General features: G+C 35.9%; 1 protein-coding gene across 1 annotated transcript in view; it reads right to left on the reverse strand.

Moving 5' to 3' along the window:
• The window catches only part of LOC106135917 (uncharacterized peptidase C1-like protein F26E4.3), a 55781-nt gene extending 44006 nt beyond the window's left edge, over window positions 1-11775 (reverse strand). Inside the window, exon 1 of the mRNA XM_060951290.1 lies at window positions 11465-11775. Coding sequence (XP_060807273.1) covers window positions 11465-11475 — 11 coding nt within the window. The 5' untranslated portion in view covers window positions 11476-11775. The remainder of the gene's footprint in view (window positions 1-11464) is intronic.
• Window positions 11776-19320: the final 7545 nt, after the last annotated feature.

The following is a 19320-nucleotide window of genomic DNA, read 5'->3' on the forward strand; positions in this document are numbered from 1 at the left end:
ACTGACACTATGGTTTTAGAAAGAGAAACAAAGAATTAAGAGTATTTTAACAAGTGTTACATATATGACCATAAAAATCCAATTTACAAGGTTTATTGTAGGTTAAATCTAAAAACAAAGAATTTTGAATAAACTTAGTATGTTTGTCACGAAAATTAGTTGAAACAGATGGTACCTATAGAAACAAAGTGATGAATGGAATTCTAAATGAATATAAAGAATAATCTAGATTTTGTCTAGGAGATTATTTAGGAGAGTGAACGCGGGGAACATGGTGAATGGAGCTTTGCATGCCTTTATGAGCAGTCAGAAACTATCCAAAAAGGCTCGACTGGCTGTGCACAGGGGCGTGTTGGTCCCGACATTAATGTATGGGAGTGAAAGGTGGGTATGGCAAAAGAAGCATGAAAGCAGAATAAATGCAGTGGAAATGAGAGCGTTAAGGAGTATGATGGGTGTGAAATTGAGTGACAGGATAAGGAACAGCGTGATAAGGGAATGTTGTGATGTGAAAGAAGATGTAGTTACAGGAATAGAAAAGGGTATGTTAAGATGGTTCGGTCATGTGGAGAGGATGAATGAAAGCAGGTTGACTAAGCAGATATACAAGGAGAGTGTGGAGGGAAAGGTCGGAGTGGGAAGACCTAGACGAACGTATCTTGATCAAATTAAGGACGTCCTGGTAAAGGGTCAGGTCAAAAGTACCCGAAACCGCCGAGCTTGTATGAAGAGAGTTATGAATGTGGACGAAGCGAAAGAAGTATGCAGAGATCGTGGCAAGTGGAAAGAGGTAGTCTCTGCCTACCCCTCCGGGAAAGAGGCGTGATTTTATGTATGTATGTATGTAGATTTTGTCCGCTTTAACTGAAATTTCCATTTATTTCCGGAAAAATGTAGCTATTTGTTTGACTTCGGATAAAAAAAAATTATGTCCGGTGGTATAGATAAATAGAATATTTTTACCCTTTATTGCACATACAATTATAAAAACAGATTTATCCTAAGATAATGTTAAGACGACTACATCAGTTTATTGAGACTTTTATAATGTCATAACATAATATATGTATAACAAAAGGCGCCCTTAACGCATTACGCAATTTCTTCCAGGCAAGGTCTTGGTTGCCTTCCAGGCATGGTTATGTTCGGTCATGACCTATCTTTTGAAGTCGGATAAAAACAATTTAAAAGTAGTTTAAATCAGTGAAATTTAATCGGGAATTTTAACAAAAAAATTATATGCTTAAGGTGAAAAATTAAAAATTGGGTGAATTGCATTTAGCCTTCCTTTTATTCTTGTAGATAATGTTGGTACACGTATGTTCAAATTGTGCAATAAGGGAAATTTCATTTATATTCTCGAAAAGCATTTAATATAGAATTCATGTCATATCTTCAACCTCGCTGGAGAGGAGAGAACCACTGATGGCAGGTCGCCAAGTCCAAATGCAGTAGGCTTACAAATGGACCATTTATTAAAATGTTTGTTTGCTTCTTAGCCCCACGGCAAGAAAGTGTTGTCGAAATGAATTCATACATACATACATACGGATAATCACAGCTGTATCCCTTTGAGGGGTAGACAGAGACAACAGTCTTGGAAACACTGATAGGCCACGTTCAGCTGTTTGGCTTAATGATAGAATTGCTATTCAAATAGGTTGCTAGCCCATCGCCTGAAAGAAGAATCCCAGATTTATAAGCCTATCCCTTAGTCGCCGTTTATTTATAACATTCATGGGAATGAGATTGAGTAGTCCTATTCTTTATCTTTTGGTGCCAGGAACCAAACCAACTGAATTCATTGAGATAAAATTACTTATAGTTTAAGGTAATTTTTTTTTAAGCAACTCTCAATAATGGAAACAAACTAACTAACATAGACTTACATAGATTACGTGTACAATACATTATAATCCATATCCCTTGCGGGGTAGACTAGACAATTTTCACAGGTCTAGATGGGCAAGTTCAGCTAGATAACTAACATGATGATGACAATGATGGAATTGCATGAACAGGTTAATGAATAGACATAACTAAAAAAAGTAAGCAGGTATCGTAGCAAATTAAAAAGATGTAGGCTCTGTCTATCCTTCGAGAAAAGTGGTGATCTAAAGATTGTATGGGCTGTACCAGAAAATTTCTCACCATTACAACATGCCGTATGGTTACCGGCAAAAAAGAATAAGACCACTCCATCTCTTTCCTATGGATGTCGTAAAAGACGACTAAGGGCTATCCCTTACTCTCCTTTTACGACTTGGGCTTACAAACTTGGGATTCTTTTTTTTAGGCAATAAGCTAGCAACCTGTCACTTTTGAATCTCAATTCTATCATTAAGCCAAAAAGCTGAGCGTGGCTTATCAGTCTTTTCAAGACTGTTGGCTCTGTCTACCCCACAAGGGATATAGACGTGACCATATGTATGGATGTATGTTATAACATGCCCGTACAGGACTACTAATCCCTTCTAATTCTCGTTCAGCATACTAATAAGTTTTTATTCAAATGTTACGGTGTGTTAATTTGCATAAACTGGATTACCTCATGCTAAACGATCTTTTTATTAGTAAATGTGGCGCCAACACTTGTCAGGTGAATGACATTTAGTTTTTTTAATGCAGAGCAAAAAACTGACATGGTATATTTGAACGTCAATTCCCTAATAAAGCCGTTTTCGATTTATGCGATCTGACGAACCAACTACTCCAAAATTCTGTACATTCTGCCCACACCAGGTAGGCGTTATTGATAACATTGTAAGCAAGCTTTGCAAATTTAATAATGTCGCATAAATACCCAATGACGAATTGGACCAGTCGCAAATTGACCAATTGCGAATTGGTCTAATCGCATTTGGACAATAGAACTTTTGGACTACTTAGTCGCAAATAGACAACTTGTGAATTAGACTGATCTCGCTATAAATGATTAGACCAAATGCGAATTGGACCCAAATCGCGCATTAACCTTTTTCTTAGTACAAACATACATATAATCACGTCTATACCCATTGCGGGGTAGACAGAGCCTCGAAAATAGTCTTGAAAATACTGATAGGCCACGTTCAGCTGTTAGACTTACTGACAGAATTGAGATTCATACGAGTATAAAGTGACAGGTTGCAAGACGGCGCCAAAAGAAGAATCCCTAGTTAATTAGCCTATCCCTAAGTCGCCTTTAACGACATCCATGGAAAAAAGACGGAGTGCTTCTATTATTTTTTCTATTGGTGCCAGGAACCACACGGCTCTTTTTATTAGAAATGCAAATTTTAGCACTTTCTGTTTCCACAAATTTTCAAACCATGGACGAAGAGTCATTTAATGTGTACACTCAGAGAGGAATTCCCGAAATTCCCGCGGGAAAGGAAAGTAACAACTACATTTTTCATTTAAAACACGGGCGGAGTCGCTAGCCTGCTCTAGTTAAACCCATAAATCTTTTATGACATCTTGAATGACCATAGATTAATCTTAACATTTTTAACAGTAGGTCAAGATAAAGCGGCATTCCACATCAACCCGAATTAAGCCATCAAAAGTGATGATGTCACAATGATGATCATTTTATCATTGATTTGATGAACTAAAATTGGATATGAACTTGTTTTTGTAAAGTTACTGTGAGTGTTAATTATTTTTTGTCTAACGATTTTAATCTCAATTCTATCATTTAGCCAAATAGCTGAACGTGGCCACTGAGACTTTTCAAGACTGTTGGCTCTGTCCACCCCGCAAGGGATAACGACGTGGCCATATGTATGTATGTATGTACAATTTTAATGTAAGTAGCAAATAAAGTAAAAGGGAACATAGTGGGAACTGTTATCTGTTTCTCTTCCCATGCGGATTGTTAAAGGCGATCAAGGAGGCTAATAAACTAAGGATTCTCCTTTTAAGCGATGGACACCAACACGTGCCGTGTGGTTCCTGGTACCGATAGAAAAAAGAATATTAGCACTTCATTTATGTCGTTAAGGCGACTAAGGTATAGGCTTAAAAACTTAGGATTCTTCTTTTTTGCGAAGCATTAGCAACCTGTCACTATTTGAATCACAGTTCTATAATTAAGCCAAACAGCTTAACGAGGTCCATCTTTCCAAGCCTGTTGGCTCTGTCTTCCCCGCAATATACGTGATTGTAAGAATGTATCTATGTATATGAGATACAAGCATCTGCTTAGTTCAGACACCAGTCTCTCATATTCTTACCTATTTTATGTATTTACTACTTGATATTTGAGAGAAAATAAAAATATTTGATTTGATTGATATGTATTCCGTTCTGTGGTTACGTCACGTGCTCTGCTCTGTGCAATCTCTCATCGGCGCCGGCGCCATCTCCCCACTAATTGGTCGAAACCTTGAAATACCAATGTCAATATTGATATTACACGTGGAAGCCTCATTGATTCAGTATGATTTGGTTGCTATGGTCATAATTGTAAGGGGTTAAGCACCTAAGTATATTTATAGTTTTTAGTGTAGTTATTTCAGAGCTGAATGTAGCGTTAAAACAATTTGTATGCCTAACTAGAACTATTTATAAATAACTAGCTGTGTCAGGTCAAGAGTACCCGAAACTGCCGAGCTTGCATGAAGAGAGTTATGAATGTGGATGAAGTGAAGGAAGTATGCAGAGATCGTGGCAAGTGGAAATATGTAGTCTTTGCCTACCCCTCCGGGAAAGAGGCGTGATTTTATGTATGTAGCTGTGCTGACTGACTGACTTCGACTTCGACTCAATTATATTATTGTGTTGTTAATTATACCAACATAATAATATGATGACAGACAGAGATCATGTTTTAGTGGCGTTATAGTTTACAAGTTTTAGCGTAGCTTTACAATTTAAATTAAAAAAAAATGTAAACATGTATGTTGCCAAAACAATCTGGAATGTTTTTTTATACATACGTAACCCAACAACTATTTCACCTTCAAAAGAATCTCACTACTTTAACTAGATAACACTATAGTTAAAAATATTTACATAAGACATTACTAAAAGCCTACGCAACATAAAGTTGCTTCTCCATAACAGAAGATGCGCTACGCTATTAAATAAGTATCTATCCAGCTACGGATACATACTAAATTAAGATAATAAAGCGAGAGAAAATAAATAATTTAGACGAACAAATCACGCAATCTCCTACAGAATAATTTTAAAGACTTATGTTTAATAATATAGAATGTAACTAAACGATACAAACCTGCATACTTTATTGTATAACATATTAGGAATACTATTCCTATAAATATTCTTTCCGTAGGTAGGAATCTTTTAGAAGGAAAATATTTATGCCAAATTTTGTGAACCGGTCGAGTAGTTTTTGAGTTAACTTGTTAAGTGTATCTGTCATCGTCAATAAATTATGTTGTTCTGAAGGCAGATATTATTACATATTTATTATTTATTACTCAATACTCAAGTCAATCTGTAAATTTTGTACCAACAAGATCTACTATAGCATAGGGGTCGACAAATATACTAAAGGATGCCCGTGGCGCTGCCCGCGAAAATCAAAAAATTACCATAGTTCCCGTTTTCGTGGGAATTCGGTAAATCGTCTCTAAAAGCACCCCTAGACCATATAAAAAACTTACCAAACGACACATTTCAAGTCTTTAGACTCAGCGGTTTAGACTGCGCATTGATATGTCTATCAGTCATGCACTTTCTTCTCTTAAATATTTAGATAGCTAAATAAATATCGCACATACATACACATACATATGGTCACGTCTATATCCCTTGCGGGGTAGACAGAGCCAACAGTCTTGAAAAGACTGAATGGCCACGTTTAGCTATTTGGCTTAATGATAGAATTAAGATTCAAATAGTGACAGGTTGCTAGCCCATCGCCTAAAAAGAATCCCAAGTTTGTAAGCCTATTCCTTAGTCGCCTTTTACGACATCCATGGGAAAGAGTTGGAGTGGTCCTATTCTTTTTTGTATTGGTGCCGGGAACCACACGGCACTAAATATCGCACATGTTTGATGGAAAAGCGCCCTTACAGTCTGCGATCTAGTTACCTAGTTCAGTTCGCATTATTTCATTGTCAGCGAAAAGGCAAACCAGCTGAAGGTTACGTTTTGTCAATATACACTAGGCTCTGTACAGGAAAACGACTTGACATCCTTTTTTAGCCGACTTCAAAAGTAGGGTAATGTTTTGCACGTAGATACAACATCATAAAAGGCTGAAATAGAACTGAAATGTATATATATATATATATATATATATATATATATATATATATATAGTAAATTATATGCAATAGATGAATTGAATTGAATTTGATTGAACTGAAAATGTAGTAAAAGGCGACTAAGGGATAGGCTTATAAACTTGGGATTCTTTTTTTAGGCGGTGGGCTAGCAACTCGCCTATAAAAAAGAATCTGAAGTTTGTAAGCATATAAGCATAAGCAAGTCGCCTTTTACGAATCCATATGAAAGAAATAAAGTGGTCTTTTTCTTTTTCGTATTGGTGCCGGAAACCACACGGCAAGTGTGTAGATAAGTCTATTTATAATTCATTTATTATTTGCACATACAATTTATAATAATATATCTTAAATCGCCGCCTGCAAATAAGAGCTTAATCAGAACAGACATAATATTTTGATTCGCATTCCGAAGTAAGTGATCTTGTATACTATTTTTCACCGTATCACCTTGACTCATTTTTATAATCGATTTTATTGTATCGATAACCAATCGATGCCAATCGTTTTGTTCATCTGACTGAATTATTGGTTTTAAAATCGATTGAGGGTCCATATTTAGGTCAGGTGGAAATAGTCTGGTCTAGAATGTTTTTATTATCACTATGAAATAGATTTTAAGTTATAAAACTTTTATGATAAGAATAGGCCCACTCCATCTCTTTCCCATGGATGTCGTAAAAGGCGACTAAGGGATAGGCTTACAAGCTTGGGATTCTTTTTTAAGCGATGGGCCAGCAACCTGTCACTATTTGAATCTCAATTCTATCATTTAGCCAAATAGGTGAACGTGGCCATCCAGTCTTTTCAAGACTGTTGGCTCTGTCTACCCCGCAAGGGATATAGACGTGTCCATATGTGTGTAACTTTTATGATAATATTAGCTTTCGCCCGCGTGGAAAGTTCCCTATCTGGTTTTTTTCTGGTTTTATGCAAATTGCATGGAGATCAGTTCAGTGGTTTTGACGCAAAGGACGGACAATCAAATAAACAAACTCATTTTATTAGTACATATCACTACATAGTATAAAACAAAGTCGCTATTTTAGTCTGTTTGTCTGTATGCTTAAATCTTTAAAATTACGCAACGGATTATAGGTATATTGATGCCGTTTTTTGTAACAGGTAGAGTGATTCAAGAGGAGGGTTTATGTATAATTTTTTCCGAATTTTGCACCCGTGCGAAGCCGGGGCGGTCGCTAGTCTATCATAATATACCATCTCTCGTCTTTTTTTAATGACTTGCCTCGCAGATCTATATTATTTAATATTATAAAGCTGAAGAGTTCAAACTCGTCTTTGAACGCGATTCTGAATTGGATCAGACAGGTTTATACACGAAGCGACTCCCATCTGACCGTAACCTTTGCAGGGGGGGATACATACATACATACATATGGTCACGGCTATTTCCCTTGCGGGGTAGACAGAGCCATAGTCTTTAAAAAGACTGAATGGCCACGTTCAGCTATTTGGCTTAATGATAGAATTGAGATTAAATAGTGACAGGTTGCTAACCCATCGCCTAAAAAAGAATCCCAAGTTTGTAAGCCTATCCCTTAGTCGCCCTTTACGACATCCATGGGAAAGAGATGGAGTGGTCCTATTCTTTTTTGTATTGGTGCCGGGAACCACATGGCATTGCAGGGGAACCTAAGCTTTATTGAATCATAGTTATACATCCAATTGCCTTAACGCACAGGTTTCTAAAGATGTTTTCCCTCACCGCAAGAACTCAGAATACCTACATTTATAAGGTAACATATTAATTCAAATAATAATAAGTAGTCTTGCAATAGATACCAATTAAGTCTCTTCTAGACATTAACTTCATCAAATGCATATAAATGGTAATCAATTGAACCGATTAATTGAAATTCATAGCGATATTGTCTTGATTTAATTTTAACTTAATGATTTACAATTATTAGATATCTATATAATATATACTAATAATTTTTATTCAATAAGAATAAATATATAATAATATTATTCCAAGCTTCTACACGTGTACCAAATGTCATCAAAATCCGTCCGTTAGATTTTGCGGGAAAAGGTGTAACAAACATATCCATACATACTTACGAACTTTTTATATTAGTAAGATAGGAACCCTATAAGATAATTCATTCATATAATCACGTCTATATCCCTTGCGGGGTAGACAGAGCCAGCAAGCTTGAAAGACTAACAGACCACGTTCAGCTCTTAAGCTTATTGATATTGAGATTCAAATAGTGACAAGTTGCTAGCCCATCGTCTTTAAGAAGAATCCAAAAATAATAATAAGATAATAAAACAATTATTATTTATTTATTTATTATTATTAAGCCTGCACATTCAGGCAACTGAATGTGTAACCATGGATCCAATACGGGTTAGGTTTACCTGCAAAGGTTGCGGAGATCAGACGGGAGTCGCTTCGTGTAAAACCTGTCTCACCAAATCCAGGATCCATGGTCAAAGGCATACCCCGGGCTCCCCTTCAGAGTGGTGAGGATGCATACATACATACATAAAATCACGCCTCTTTCCCGGAGGGGTAGGCAGAGACTACCTCTTTCCACTTGCCACGATCTCTGCATACTTCCTTCGCTTCATCCACATTCATAACTCTCTTCATGCAAGCTCGGCGGTTTCGGGTGCTTTTGACCTGACCCTTGTAGGTGAGGATGCAACCGGGACTAAAGCCAGGAAGAAGAAGAAGAAAACCTATTACATACTAAAAAAGGGTTTTATTAAAACACCACTATTTTTTTTTTATTGCGCGTGCGCCTTTCTCCATCGCCAGCTTTGCAAATAATTGTTATTGGCACACGTGTTTGGCATTCAATTGATACGGTGTAAATGATAGATGTTACAATGTGAAACGTCTGCTCAACATCAACTTATTTCTTCGGTTATCAAACGATTTCTTGAATTTTTCATTAAAATCTGAATAACGTTATTAACATATTTATATATATATATATATTCCCACATAATTAAATCATTCAATCTGTCACTGTTCAATTGTTCTGTTCTCATTTCCATCATTTAGCCATACAGCTGATCGTGGCCTTTCAGTCTTTTTAAGACCGTTGACTCTGTCTACCCCGTAAAGGATCAAACCAGAATATAATAATAGCCCATCGCCTATAATAAGCCAAGCTAAGAAGCATTTGCCTTAGTCGCCTTTTACGACATCCATTGAAAAGATTCCAATTTTAAATTGCCGGGAACCACACGGCAAGAAGTGCGCTGAGAGAGGATTTCCCGGAACTCCCGCGCAATATACCGCACGGCAAGAAGTGAAATTAATGGGATTTATCTCTTCACACGAGCGAGCTCTGCTAGTATTGCTATCCAGACGTAGGAGTATGTTTGTATGTCAGTTCGTACGGTATAAACCTTGGCTTAGCCAGCTTATTTATCTTATTAGCACCTATCTGCTTAGCCTTATGCGCATTGGGCAGGTGGGAATCGCTTCGAGTAATTGTCTGACTGACCTTCTAAATCGTAGTCAGAAACAGACTCGGTAATCTTCTTCAAGGACAGAAGAATGACTTTTTACGAGTATTTTCGAAAGACATAAAATAAAATAAAAAAACAGCAATCAATAATAAGATAGTCCCTATGCATAGTATCGACCTGCGGAAGGAGATCTTAACATAACATTAAATATAATCACGTTTATATCCCCTGCGGGACAGACAGAGCCAACAGTCATGACTGAAAGGCCACGTTCAGCTGTTTGGCTTAATGAATGGGAGATGTTAAGTGTCGGAAAAACTAATGGTTTCTTACTACATAGATAGGTACATACATTATCACGCCTTTATCCCACACGGTGAAGCTGTCTTCACCGTAACGTCCAGGGACGTGAGCCAACAGTCCCGAAATTACTGATAGCTCAGCTGGAAGACTTATTAATTTTTTAATTGAGACCGAAATAGTGTCAGCTTTCTACTACCCTTCGATCAAGTTATAATTAGAAAGATCTAGAAGAATCTGAGTAGGTATCTTTATATATATACTAGCTGTCTCGGCAAACGTTGTTTTGCCATATAAATAAATTTTAAGTAATTTCTAGTTTAAAAAACATGTTAAGGGTGAACAATCACCCTTAACATGTTTTTTAAACTAGAAATAAACTAGAAATAAATTAAACTTAACAACCCTTATCACTAAGGGGTATGAAAAATAGATGTTGGCCCATTCTCAGACCTACTCAATATGCTCACAAAATTTCATGAGAATCGGTGCATCCGTTTCGGAGGAGTACACGAGAATTTTATATATAAGATATAAGTATAATTATACTTTATCAAAGAGCCCACCGCCTGAAAGAAGAGTCCCAAGATTATTATCTCGAAACTAATTTGAAGTTGAACGTGGTGGAGTTTCTTCAAGATTGTTGGCTCTGTCTACCACGTAATGGATAAAGACGTAGTATATGTACGTATGAAATGAAAATCAAGGTTATAATTAAAACAACACCATCGTTGCTATCGCATTTCACACGTCGACCTTATCACGTACAAATTCCTTATCAGACATTCATCTACGCATTCCAACTGCCGATTTTCTCATTGATAAAATATTTTCACTTGTGTATAATAATATGACTAATAAAAAATCTTTATCGATTATAATATATCGATATATTGATTTCGCGTTTTACACAGGAAAACTTTTCACAGGAAAGTTTGACCAATGATAAATCCCGGGATCTAATTGTCACTCAGACCCACAGGAAGACTTTATGGGGCGTGCGGAAACATAATGTACCTACCTACATATTTCCATTTACATACCTAACTACCTGAAAATTAAAACTTAACAAATAGCCAATTCGTATCCAATATGTGTTTTACATACATACAGTACACATAACGACTAAAGATAAGGCAGTTCGGAATTCAAAATAAGATTCGTTCCAATTTACAATTTTAAAAAGTTTTAACTCCTATTACGTCTTGGGTACATCTCCAAGATTCTCTTTTTCCCTGGTTAATTATACGTATATCGTATATGCACGAAGATATTTATAAAAAAAAACACGTTGTTTTAATTTTCATTCAGCAGATAAAGCATTCAATAGTTTTGTTTTTGTAAAAGTCAAAGATGTTTTGAAGCGTCAGTCACTTCCTTGTTCAACTTTCAGCCCAAGATGCAAATTAAAAATTTAAATGACAATACTGAATAAGGTTTTTTTTTTGTTATGATAATAATGTTGTACTTACATATTCGCCATGGCAGTTTCAACACCTAAATAACTAAAACACAGCCAGAGAGACCAAAATTTGCCTAAATGCTAATAAGTCTTTCAAACGCAAATTCAAAGTCCGAAAACGTTAAACTACACTGTAAAAAAAATAAAAATAAATCATCTGACCATTGTTCAGAAATTAAATAGCACTGGCAGTCAAAATTTTAAATTTGGAAAGAAATTCAGCGATTTTCGATTTGGCGCGCGAATTTCGTACTCGCTGTTACGTTCTGGTACAAAATACGTTCAACTCTGCGGAACGCGACGACGCAACTGAAAGTGCTATTTGCTTTGAACCAAACAGCTGATGAACATAAACATCATAATATTAATCATAAAGGTATAAAATGCCTCACGTAAACATATTTGTGTGAATTTTAAATTTAAATGTGATTCATTGTTTCCATTTAAATACACGTGAACATTATTGAAAAACAAGTGAAGAAGGATCCCGCGAAGTCTTATCGAATGGCGGAAAACATTTTTCAGGAACATAAAAAAATATTTTCCCCTCCTGCTGCAATTTGTGGAAGTATTTTGAGACAAGATTTTTAGGTATATTTCCTTTATTTTCGATGCCGAAAAAATAAGCAAGGGTCCGATTCTCATGCCAGAAGTTCACACTTAAAATACGTATTTTTCATATTCAATGTGTGTGAAAGAAAAAATACTTTTTATACTTAACTGTCCTTTAATTGTATGTCGTTTATTTTTCGGCTCGCTTTTCCATCTTTTGCTATTTTTGGTACTTAATATCTTCAACTTAAGGGGGTTCAGTGCTTGGCAGTTTGTAGCTTTTTGACAAATACTAATATAAATTAGATATAATTTAAATTTAATTTATTGAAATGTAAAATAACGTGAAAAAGTGCCTGCGAAGGCCTATTTTCTAAATAAAATATTGATTTTGATTTTCAAAGCTTCAAGTAGGAAGATTTCAAGCATAAATTTTTTACGCCTATTTTGTTCTGTTTGATTCCCAACACTTTAGAAAAGGACCACTCCACCTCTTTCCCATGGATGTCGTTAATAACGTCTAAGGAAAAAGGCACATTCATCTAGTGCAAGCTTACATGGCGGTCTGTTAGGGTCCATATTTGAAATTCTTCTTTCAGCCGATGGACTAGCTACCTGTCGCCATCTGAATCTGAATTCCATCAAGCCGCACGTGACTTTCAGTCTTCCTTAGACCGCTGGATCTGTCTGTCCCATAAGTGAGAAAGACGTAATTTACATGAATGTATTACCGCAGTTTGTCGCAGCATCGCGTTCCTAAAATTAAAATAAAAGTGTGAAACAATTTCTATTTTCCACTCGGCTAATGATTGATGCCAAACAAAATGTGTAATATATTATTATATATATAGTCTAAGCTTACCTGCCTTGAGCAGTACAACGTTTGCCAATTGTTATTTCAGAATATGCATTTGGAATGAGAGATGATCACATTCTGCATACCATCTTTTGCAATTTCACAAAAGACGCTGTTTAAAATTGTATAGCGCACTGGCCGCTAAGAAAAAAAAGTAAATTTTTAATAAAAGAAAAATGGTGATTTACGATTGTTAATTTTCACAATGATTTTAAGACGCCATTGGAGTTAGAGATTTTTATGTTTTGAAGTTTTATAGATTTTATAGTTTGATTTAAATTTTACCAACACAAAGTATTTTATTTTCATCTCGGCTAATTATCTATACTTACATTACATAAATAAAGACTATGTAAAGGCGATTGAAGGGCGGAAAGCAATAGCAAAACAGCATCGGTGTTCAAGCGGGTAAGGAGCCCTAATTTCCTAAAGAACAATTCTAAATTTGTGTGAGTGATTTCTTGAATTTAGCTGGAAATTATATGTAACTAGTCTATTTCTTTAAGCACTGAAATAAAAAACAACTTTTACATGCAGCTTCGCTCACGCAAATTTAGCGCCACCTACACGGCTAAATTTAGCGCCGCCTACTAAAGAATACAGTTTTTTTAGTAAATATACATAGTTTTAACCGGGATGAAAAGTACCCTATGTCATTCTTCAGACTCATTAATATAAATATTATACGCAAAATTGGTATTTAAAAGATAACGGAAAATTGTTAAGTGCGTGAAGACACAACAAACAAATAAACTTACTTTCGCATTTATAATATTGTTTGTTTGTTTGTAAACTCTTTATTGCACATAAAAAGAAATGTAACAAAAATTGAACAGTCATTGGTTTTAAAGAAGAATATGTACAATGGCGGACTTATCCCAATCGGGATTTCTTCCAGTCAACCAAATAAAAAGGAAATACCTATTAGTTGAGATACATACATACATACATATCATCACGTCTATATACCTTACCGTGGTAGACAGAGCCAACAGTCTTGAAAAGACTGAATGGCCACGTTCTGGTCCTATTCTTTTTTGTATTGGTGCCGGGAACCACACAGCACCAATTTTATTTACGAATGTGTGTATTTTTCTACAGAAACTCGTACTTACCTATATATGTAGATTGTTCAATTATCTTTCAGTGCTTCTAGAAATGGACTGTAAACTTATGTGACTCTAAAGTAGAGTTAAATTTAGGTAACTCGGTGACCTAAATTTTAAGGCCATAATATAATTAACCTAATTCTCATAGAACTGCCTACCCATAACATATGGCGTATCATATAATTAGTATTTTATTGCCTAATCTAATGATTACTACGATCATTATGTCTGTCCAGACATCTGTTTAGTGTCATATTGTACGAATGCTTAAACAAATTAAGCACATTTTTTTTTTATTTTGCTAAAATATCGCATATGTCGTGAAGACACTATAGAACAAATAAATCCATACGTATATAAAGTAGTAATTGACCGATGTCTTTACTTGAAAGATATTGTTAAAAAAATCGATATTAGGAATCTATATAAGACCAACAGAAGTCAAAAAAAATATGATTTTTTTTTTATTTCTGTCTATCCGTCTGTCTTTCTGTATGCTTGGACTCGTAATACGCGAAAACTATTGCTCCAATTTGAATGCGGTTTTTCAAATGTCCGCTTGGTCCTACTCGCATTTAAAACTGTTTTACATAAAATTTGGTACCCCCTCTAAAGGGTAATCTAAGCGACTCCCGTCTGATTTATTATAAACTTGGGATTCTTATTTTAGGCGATGAACTACCAACCTGTCACTATTTGAATCTCAATAGCTGAACGTGGCCCATCAATCTTTCAAGACTACTGGCTCTGTCCACCCCGCGAGGGATATAGACGTGATTATATGATAGAATGATGAATGTAGTATATCATAACTTAGTTCCATATGAAACAATAATTATTTCTAAAATGTGAGTCAAGTATGATATTAAATTTATAATATAAATTTCCTTAATATTTCTGGATGTTATAAAATTCAAGGAGACATTTTGCAACTGCTAAAATGTGACCCAAATTTTGAAGAATAAATTTAAAGCTGTGTTTATTTCGGCAGTACGATTTTAAAGTTAGGGTTGTACACATAAAAGTTCAATTTCTAAAAAAAAAATAATTGTTAAATGGGAAAATTTAGACAAGTGGGAGGGTGGGGTGGGGGTGGGGGGAGGGGATGGGAGATCACGTTCAGCTGTATGGCTTCATGATGGAATTGAGATTCAAATAGTGACAGGTTGCTAGCCCATCGCCTTAAAGAAGAATACATACTCTTCTTCTTTCTCCTGGTTTTAGTTCCTGTTGCATCCTCACCACTCTGGAAAGGAGCTCGGGGTATGCCTTCGACCATGGACCCTGGATTGGGTATGTCAGGTTCTTACACGAAGCAACTCCCATCTGACTTCCGCAAGCTTTGCAGGTAAGCTTACCCGTATTGGATCGATCATGGTTACACGTCCAGTTTACTGAATTTGCAGGTTTCCTCACGATGATCTCACCGTAAGTGCATCGGTTAGTATTCAAACTAATGTAAGTAACTTTAGAAAATAGTCATTGGTACATAGCCGAAACGGGATAGGAAGCGACTACTGACGCTCACAAAAGAACGCCTTTTTCCCGGAGGGGTAGGCAGTGACGACTACATCTTTCCACTTACCACGATCTTTGCATACTTCTTCCGCTTCATCCACATTCATTAACTCTCTTCATGCAAGCTCGGCGGTTTCGGGTACTCTTGAGCTAACATTTTGCCAGGACATCTTCAAACCGAGATTAATTAGTCTTTCCAAGAGAAGAAGCTGGCACACGTACTCTGTCTTTTCACCACTACCATACCAATATGAAAGATAGCATTAGATGAATATCCTCAATTACCTCTTACGACATCCATGGAAAAAAGTGATCCTATTCCAATATGCCAGGATCCACATGGCATACATTCATTTATTTAAACTTGATTCCACTTTAAAATTTACAACAGCCTTCTGACAGCCAACTTTGGATCAATACTAAGATGGATGTTTTATTTTAGCGCAAGGCGTACCCCTGATTTTAACAACCAGCGGCTACAAAATTAGGGCACCAAAATAATCTGATTCACGATTTGAGGAAAACATAAGGGAAAATAACATTTAACTTGAACAGAAGGTTATTATTAACAACTGATTTAATGGCAATATCCAAATATTCTTCATCGCGTCATTCATTGTGGCAATTTGTATAGTCTTACAGTATTACAGACTCTGTTTAGTAGTACAGCTGTAATTTGGTTATAGCTGCAGCGTGATGTTATATAGCCTAAAGCCTTCCTCGATAAATGGTCTATTTAACGCAAAAAGATTTTTTCAATTCGTACCAGTACTTGCTGAGATTAGCGCGTTCAAACAAACAAACAAACAAACTCTTCAGCTAGATTTACGAACGAAATGATATAAAACAATCAAAGGTAATCAACAGCCCCATGCGTTTCCACAGACAGTAGGAAACTCTTACGACCTTGCGATCCTTCCTTTGTGGTGATCGTAAACATACGGACTATAAACTTCTTTATTCGGATTCCTTCGGCGAATCGCAATAAATCGACGCCATTTGATGATGATGATGATGCTGATGTTATAAGGAATGTGAGACATGAATAAAGAATAAGGTCATGAAAAATGTAATATTAAAATCTCGACCCGAGAAGACATGTTTAGGAAAATTTGGTAAGTGGATGTAGCAATGATTGTGAAGAATTAAAAGAACTATGCCGTGTGGTTCTTGGGTGCAATGCAAAAAAAGAATAGGACTAAGGGATGGGCTTATTAACTTAGGAATTTTAGGCGATGGGATAGCTACTTGAATCTAAATTCTATCATTAAGCCAAACAGCTGAATGTGGCCTATAAGTCTTTTCAAGACTGTTAGGATATAGACGTGATTATATGTATGTATGTACAAAGATCTATAAGCAATCGTTCTGGGACAGAGGCATGTGAGTGATTTGATGTAGGTATACTTAGGTACCTACCACAGATACTTATGTATGTGTCGTGTGGTTCCCGACACTTAAACACAGAACCACTCCATCTACTTCCCATGGATATTATAATAAGCGACTAAGGAAAGGCGTCGGCACTAATTTGAAAGTGCAAGAAAGTCAAAAAAATAAATAAATCATATTTTTTATGAACTTAATCAAACCTGACCAAGCGGAGCATTGAACCGAATTTGAATGCAAAGTAGGTATAAATTCGCCTAATTGATTTATGTGGTCCGCCCAAACTCAAGTGATTTTTCAATAAACGCGATGACATATCTAGTAATTACATGTCATTTACACAGTGCAACATTGGATTTCGAAACAGTACATTACTGTTGTTTCATTTTTATTTTTTCATTTTTTTTAATTTTTAGTCATCATATAGCCAACAGCCGAACGTGGCCTAATCAGTCCTTTTGAAACTGTTTACTCTGTCTACGCTTGCGGGGTAGACATAGATATGTATGTATGTAAAAAATATATGATGATGTTGATAAGGAATGTGAGACATGAATAAATAATAGTCATGAAAAATGTTATATTAAATATTCGACCTTAGAAGACATGACATGACTCCATCTCGTTCCCATGGATGTCGTAAAAGGCGACTAAGGGATAGACTTACAAACTTGGGATCCTTTTTTAGGCGATGGGCTAGCAACCTGTTACTATTTGAATCTCAATTCTATCATTAAGCCAAATAGCTGAACGTGGCCATTCAGTCTTTTCAAGAATGATGGCTCTGTCTACCCCGCAAGGGATATAGACGGAACCATATATATGTACTTATCTCTTATTTATCTGTATTTATCTCTTGCCCACATAAAAATTGCTTTCACTTTCTTTTTGTATTCGTAATATAATCGTAAACGAATTCTAAAATTTTATTTATAACTTAATTCTACAATGACTGGCGCCGCCTGAATATTTAGTACTCATTTAATGAACGTAGCAGTCTATAAAAACATCTTTTATTTTCAAACCGACATTACAATAACGATCTCTTTACGAAGACACTAAAAGAACAGTAAAATTTTATTTATAACAACAATAAAATTTGCCAAAGTAAAAATCCCTGGACTTAAAACGTCTCGAGAGAAATTGCATTGTAAAAAAAATAAAAGTATGGTTTGTCGGTTGACTGGAAGAGATCACTTCATGGGATAAGTCCGCCATTGCAAGTGATTTATTTTTTTTTGTAACTGTGTAAATTTCTATGCAATAAAGATATTACAAACAAACAAAAGTAAGAAATATTTATTGTATGAACTCGTAAGTAGGTATATCCAATAATAGTTATGTGGCGATATCTATACGCCACAAATCACAAAAATAAAATCACGCGACTCTACTCGTATCAGTCAGAAACAGCGAAAAACCTTAATCGCGCAAGCAAAGATTTCACGGATTGGAGCATATATACAACCTCTGACACAACATCGTCGAAGCCGCGGTTCCCCAGGCATAACTCCTAGCCTGGCGGAAGATCTTCCCTTTGGCGGCGGTTTTGAGTTATTTGTTATGACATACTAACTTAACGATACTATATTTTATAATAAATACTAATATAGATAAACATCCAAGATCCAGGACAATCAGAAAAAGTTCATTTCTCATCATCACCTGGCCGGAATTCGAACCCGGGACCACTGTGACACAGACAAGCGTACTACCGCTGTGCCACAGAGGCCGTCTAATAAGTACTTATATAAGTATAACTAAACGCCGCCCGCGACTTCGTTTGCATGGAAACCCTATCAATCCCGAGGGGCTTCTGGGATAAAAGAAGCCTATATATTATTCTGGGTCTTCAGCTACCTACACACCGAATTTCATCGCAATGGTAGTTTTTGCGTGAAAGAGTAACAAACATCCATACTGACATACAAACTTTCGCATTTATAATATTAGTATGATATACTCATAACTTTATACCATGGTTAGAAACAGCCATGGAATGCATCAAGAAAGCAAATGGCTGACGTCAGCATTTAAGACGTTTAGCCGTGCTAATATCCAAATGATTCCACTGCACAAGAATTCGTTACCCGATCATGCACGTAAACACTTCAAAATCTTTATATAGCCGTGATTAATTGATCAGAAATTGCAACCCGATTGTTTTTGAGATCGGCTTCATTTAGGCTGCATTTCGAGAGAACGTCGAGACTTATAAATAACCAGATTGGTTAATTTGTCATAATAAAATGAATCATTTGTTAATGTATTTTTATTCAAACCCATTCAGTTTCATCGTCCAAGTAAATATGCTGTGAAAAATTCATCCCGTAATCTTTACTAATATTATAAAGCTAAAGAGTTTGTTTGAACGCGCTAATCTCAGCGATTACTGGTTCGAATTGAAAAATTCTTTTTGCATTGAATAGACCATTTATCGAG

This window comes from Amyelois transitella, chromosome 24 (genome assembly GCF_032362555.1).
Source record: "Amyelois transitella isolate CPQ chromosome 24, ilAmyTran1.1, whole genome shotgun sequence".
In the NCBI taxonomy this organism is placed as follows: Eukaryota; Metazoa; Arthropoda; class Insecta; order Lepidoptera; family Pyralidae; genus Amyelois; species Amyelois transitella.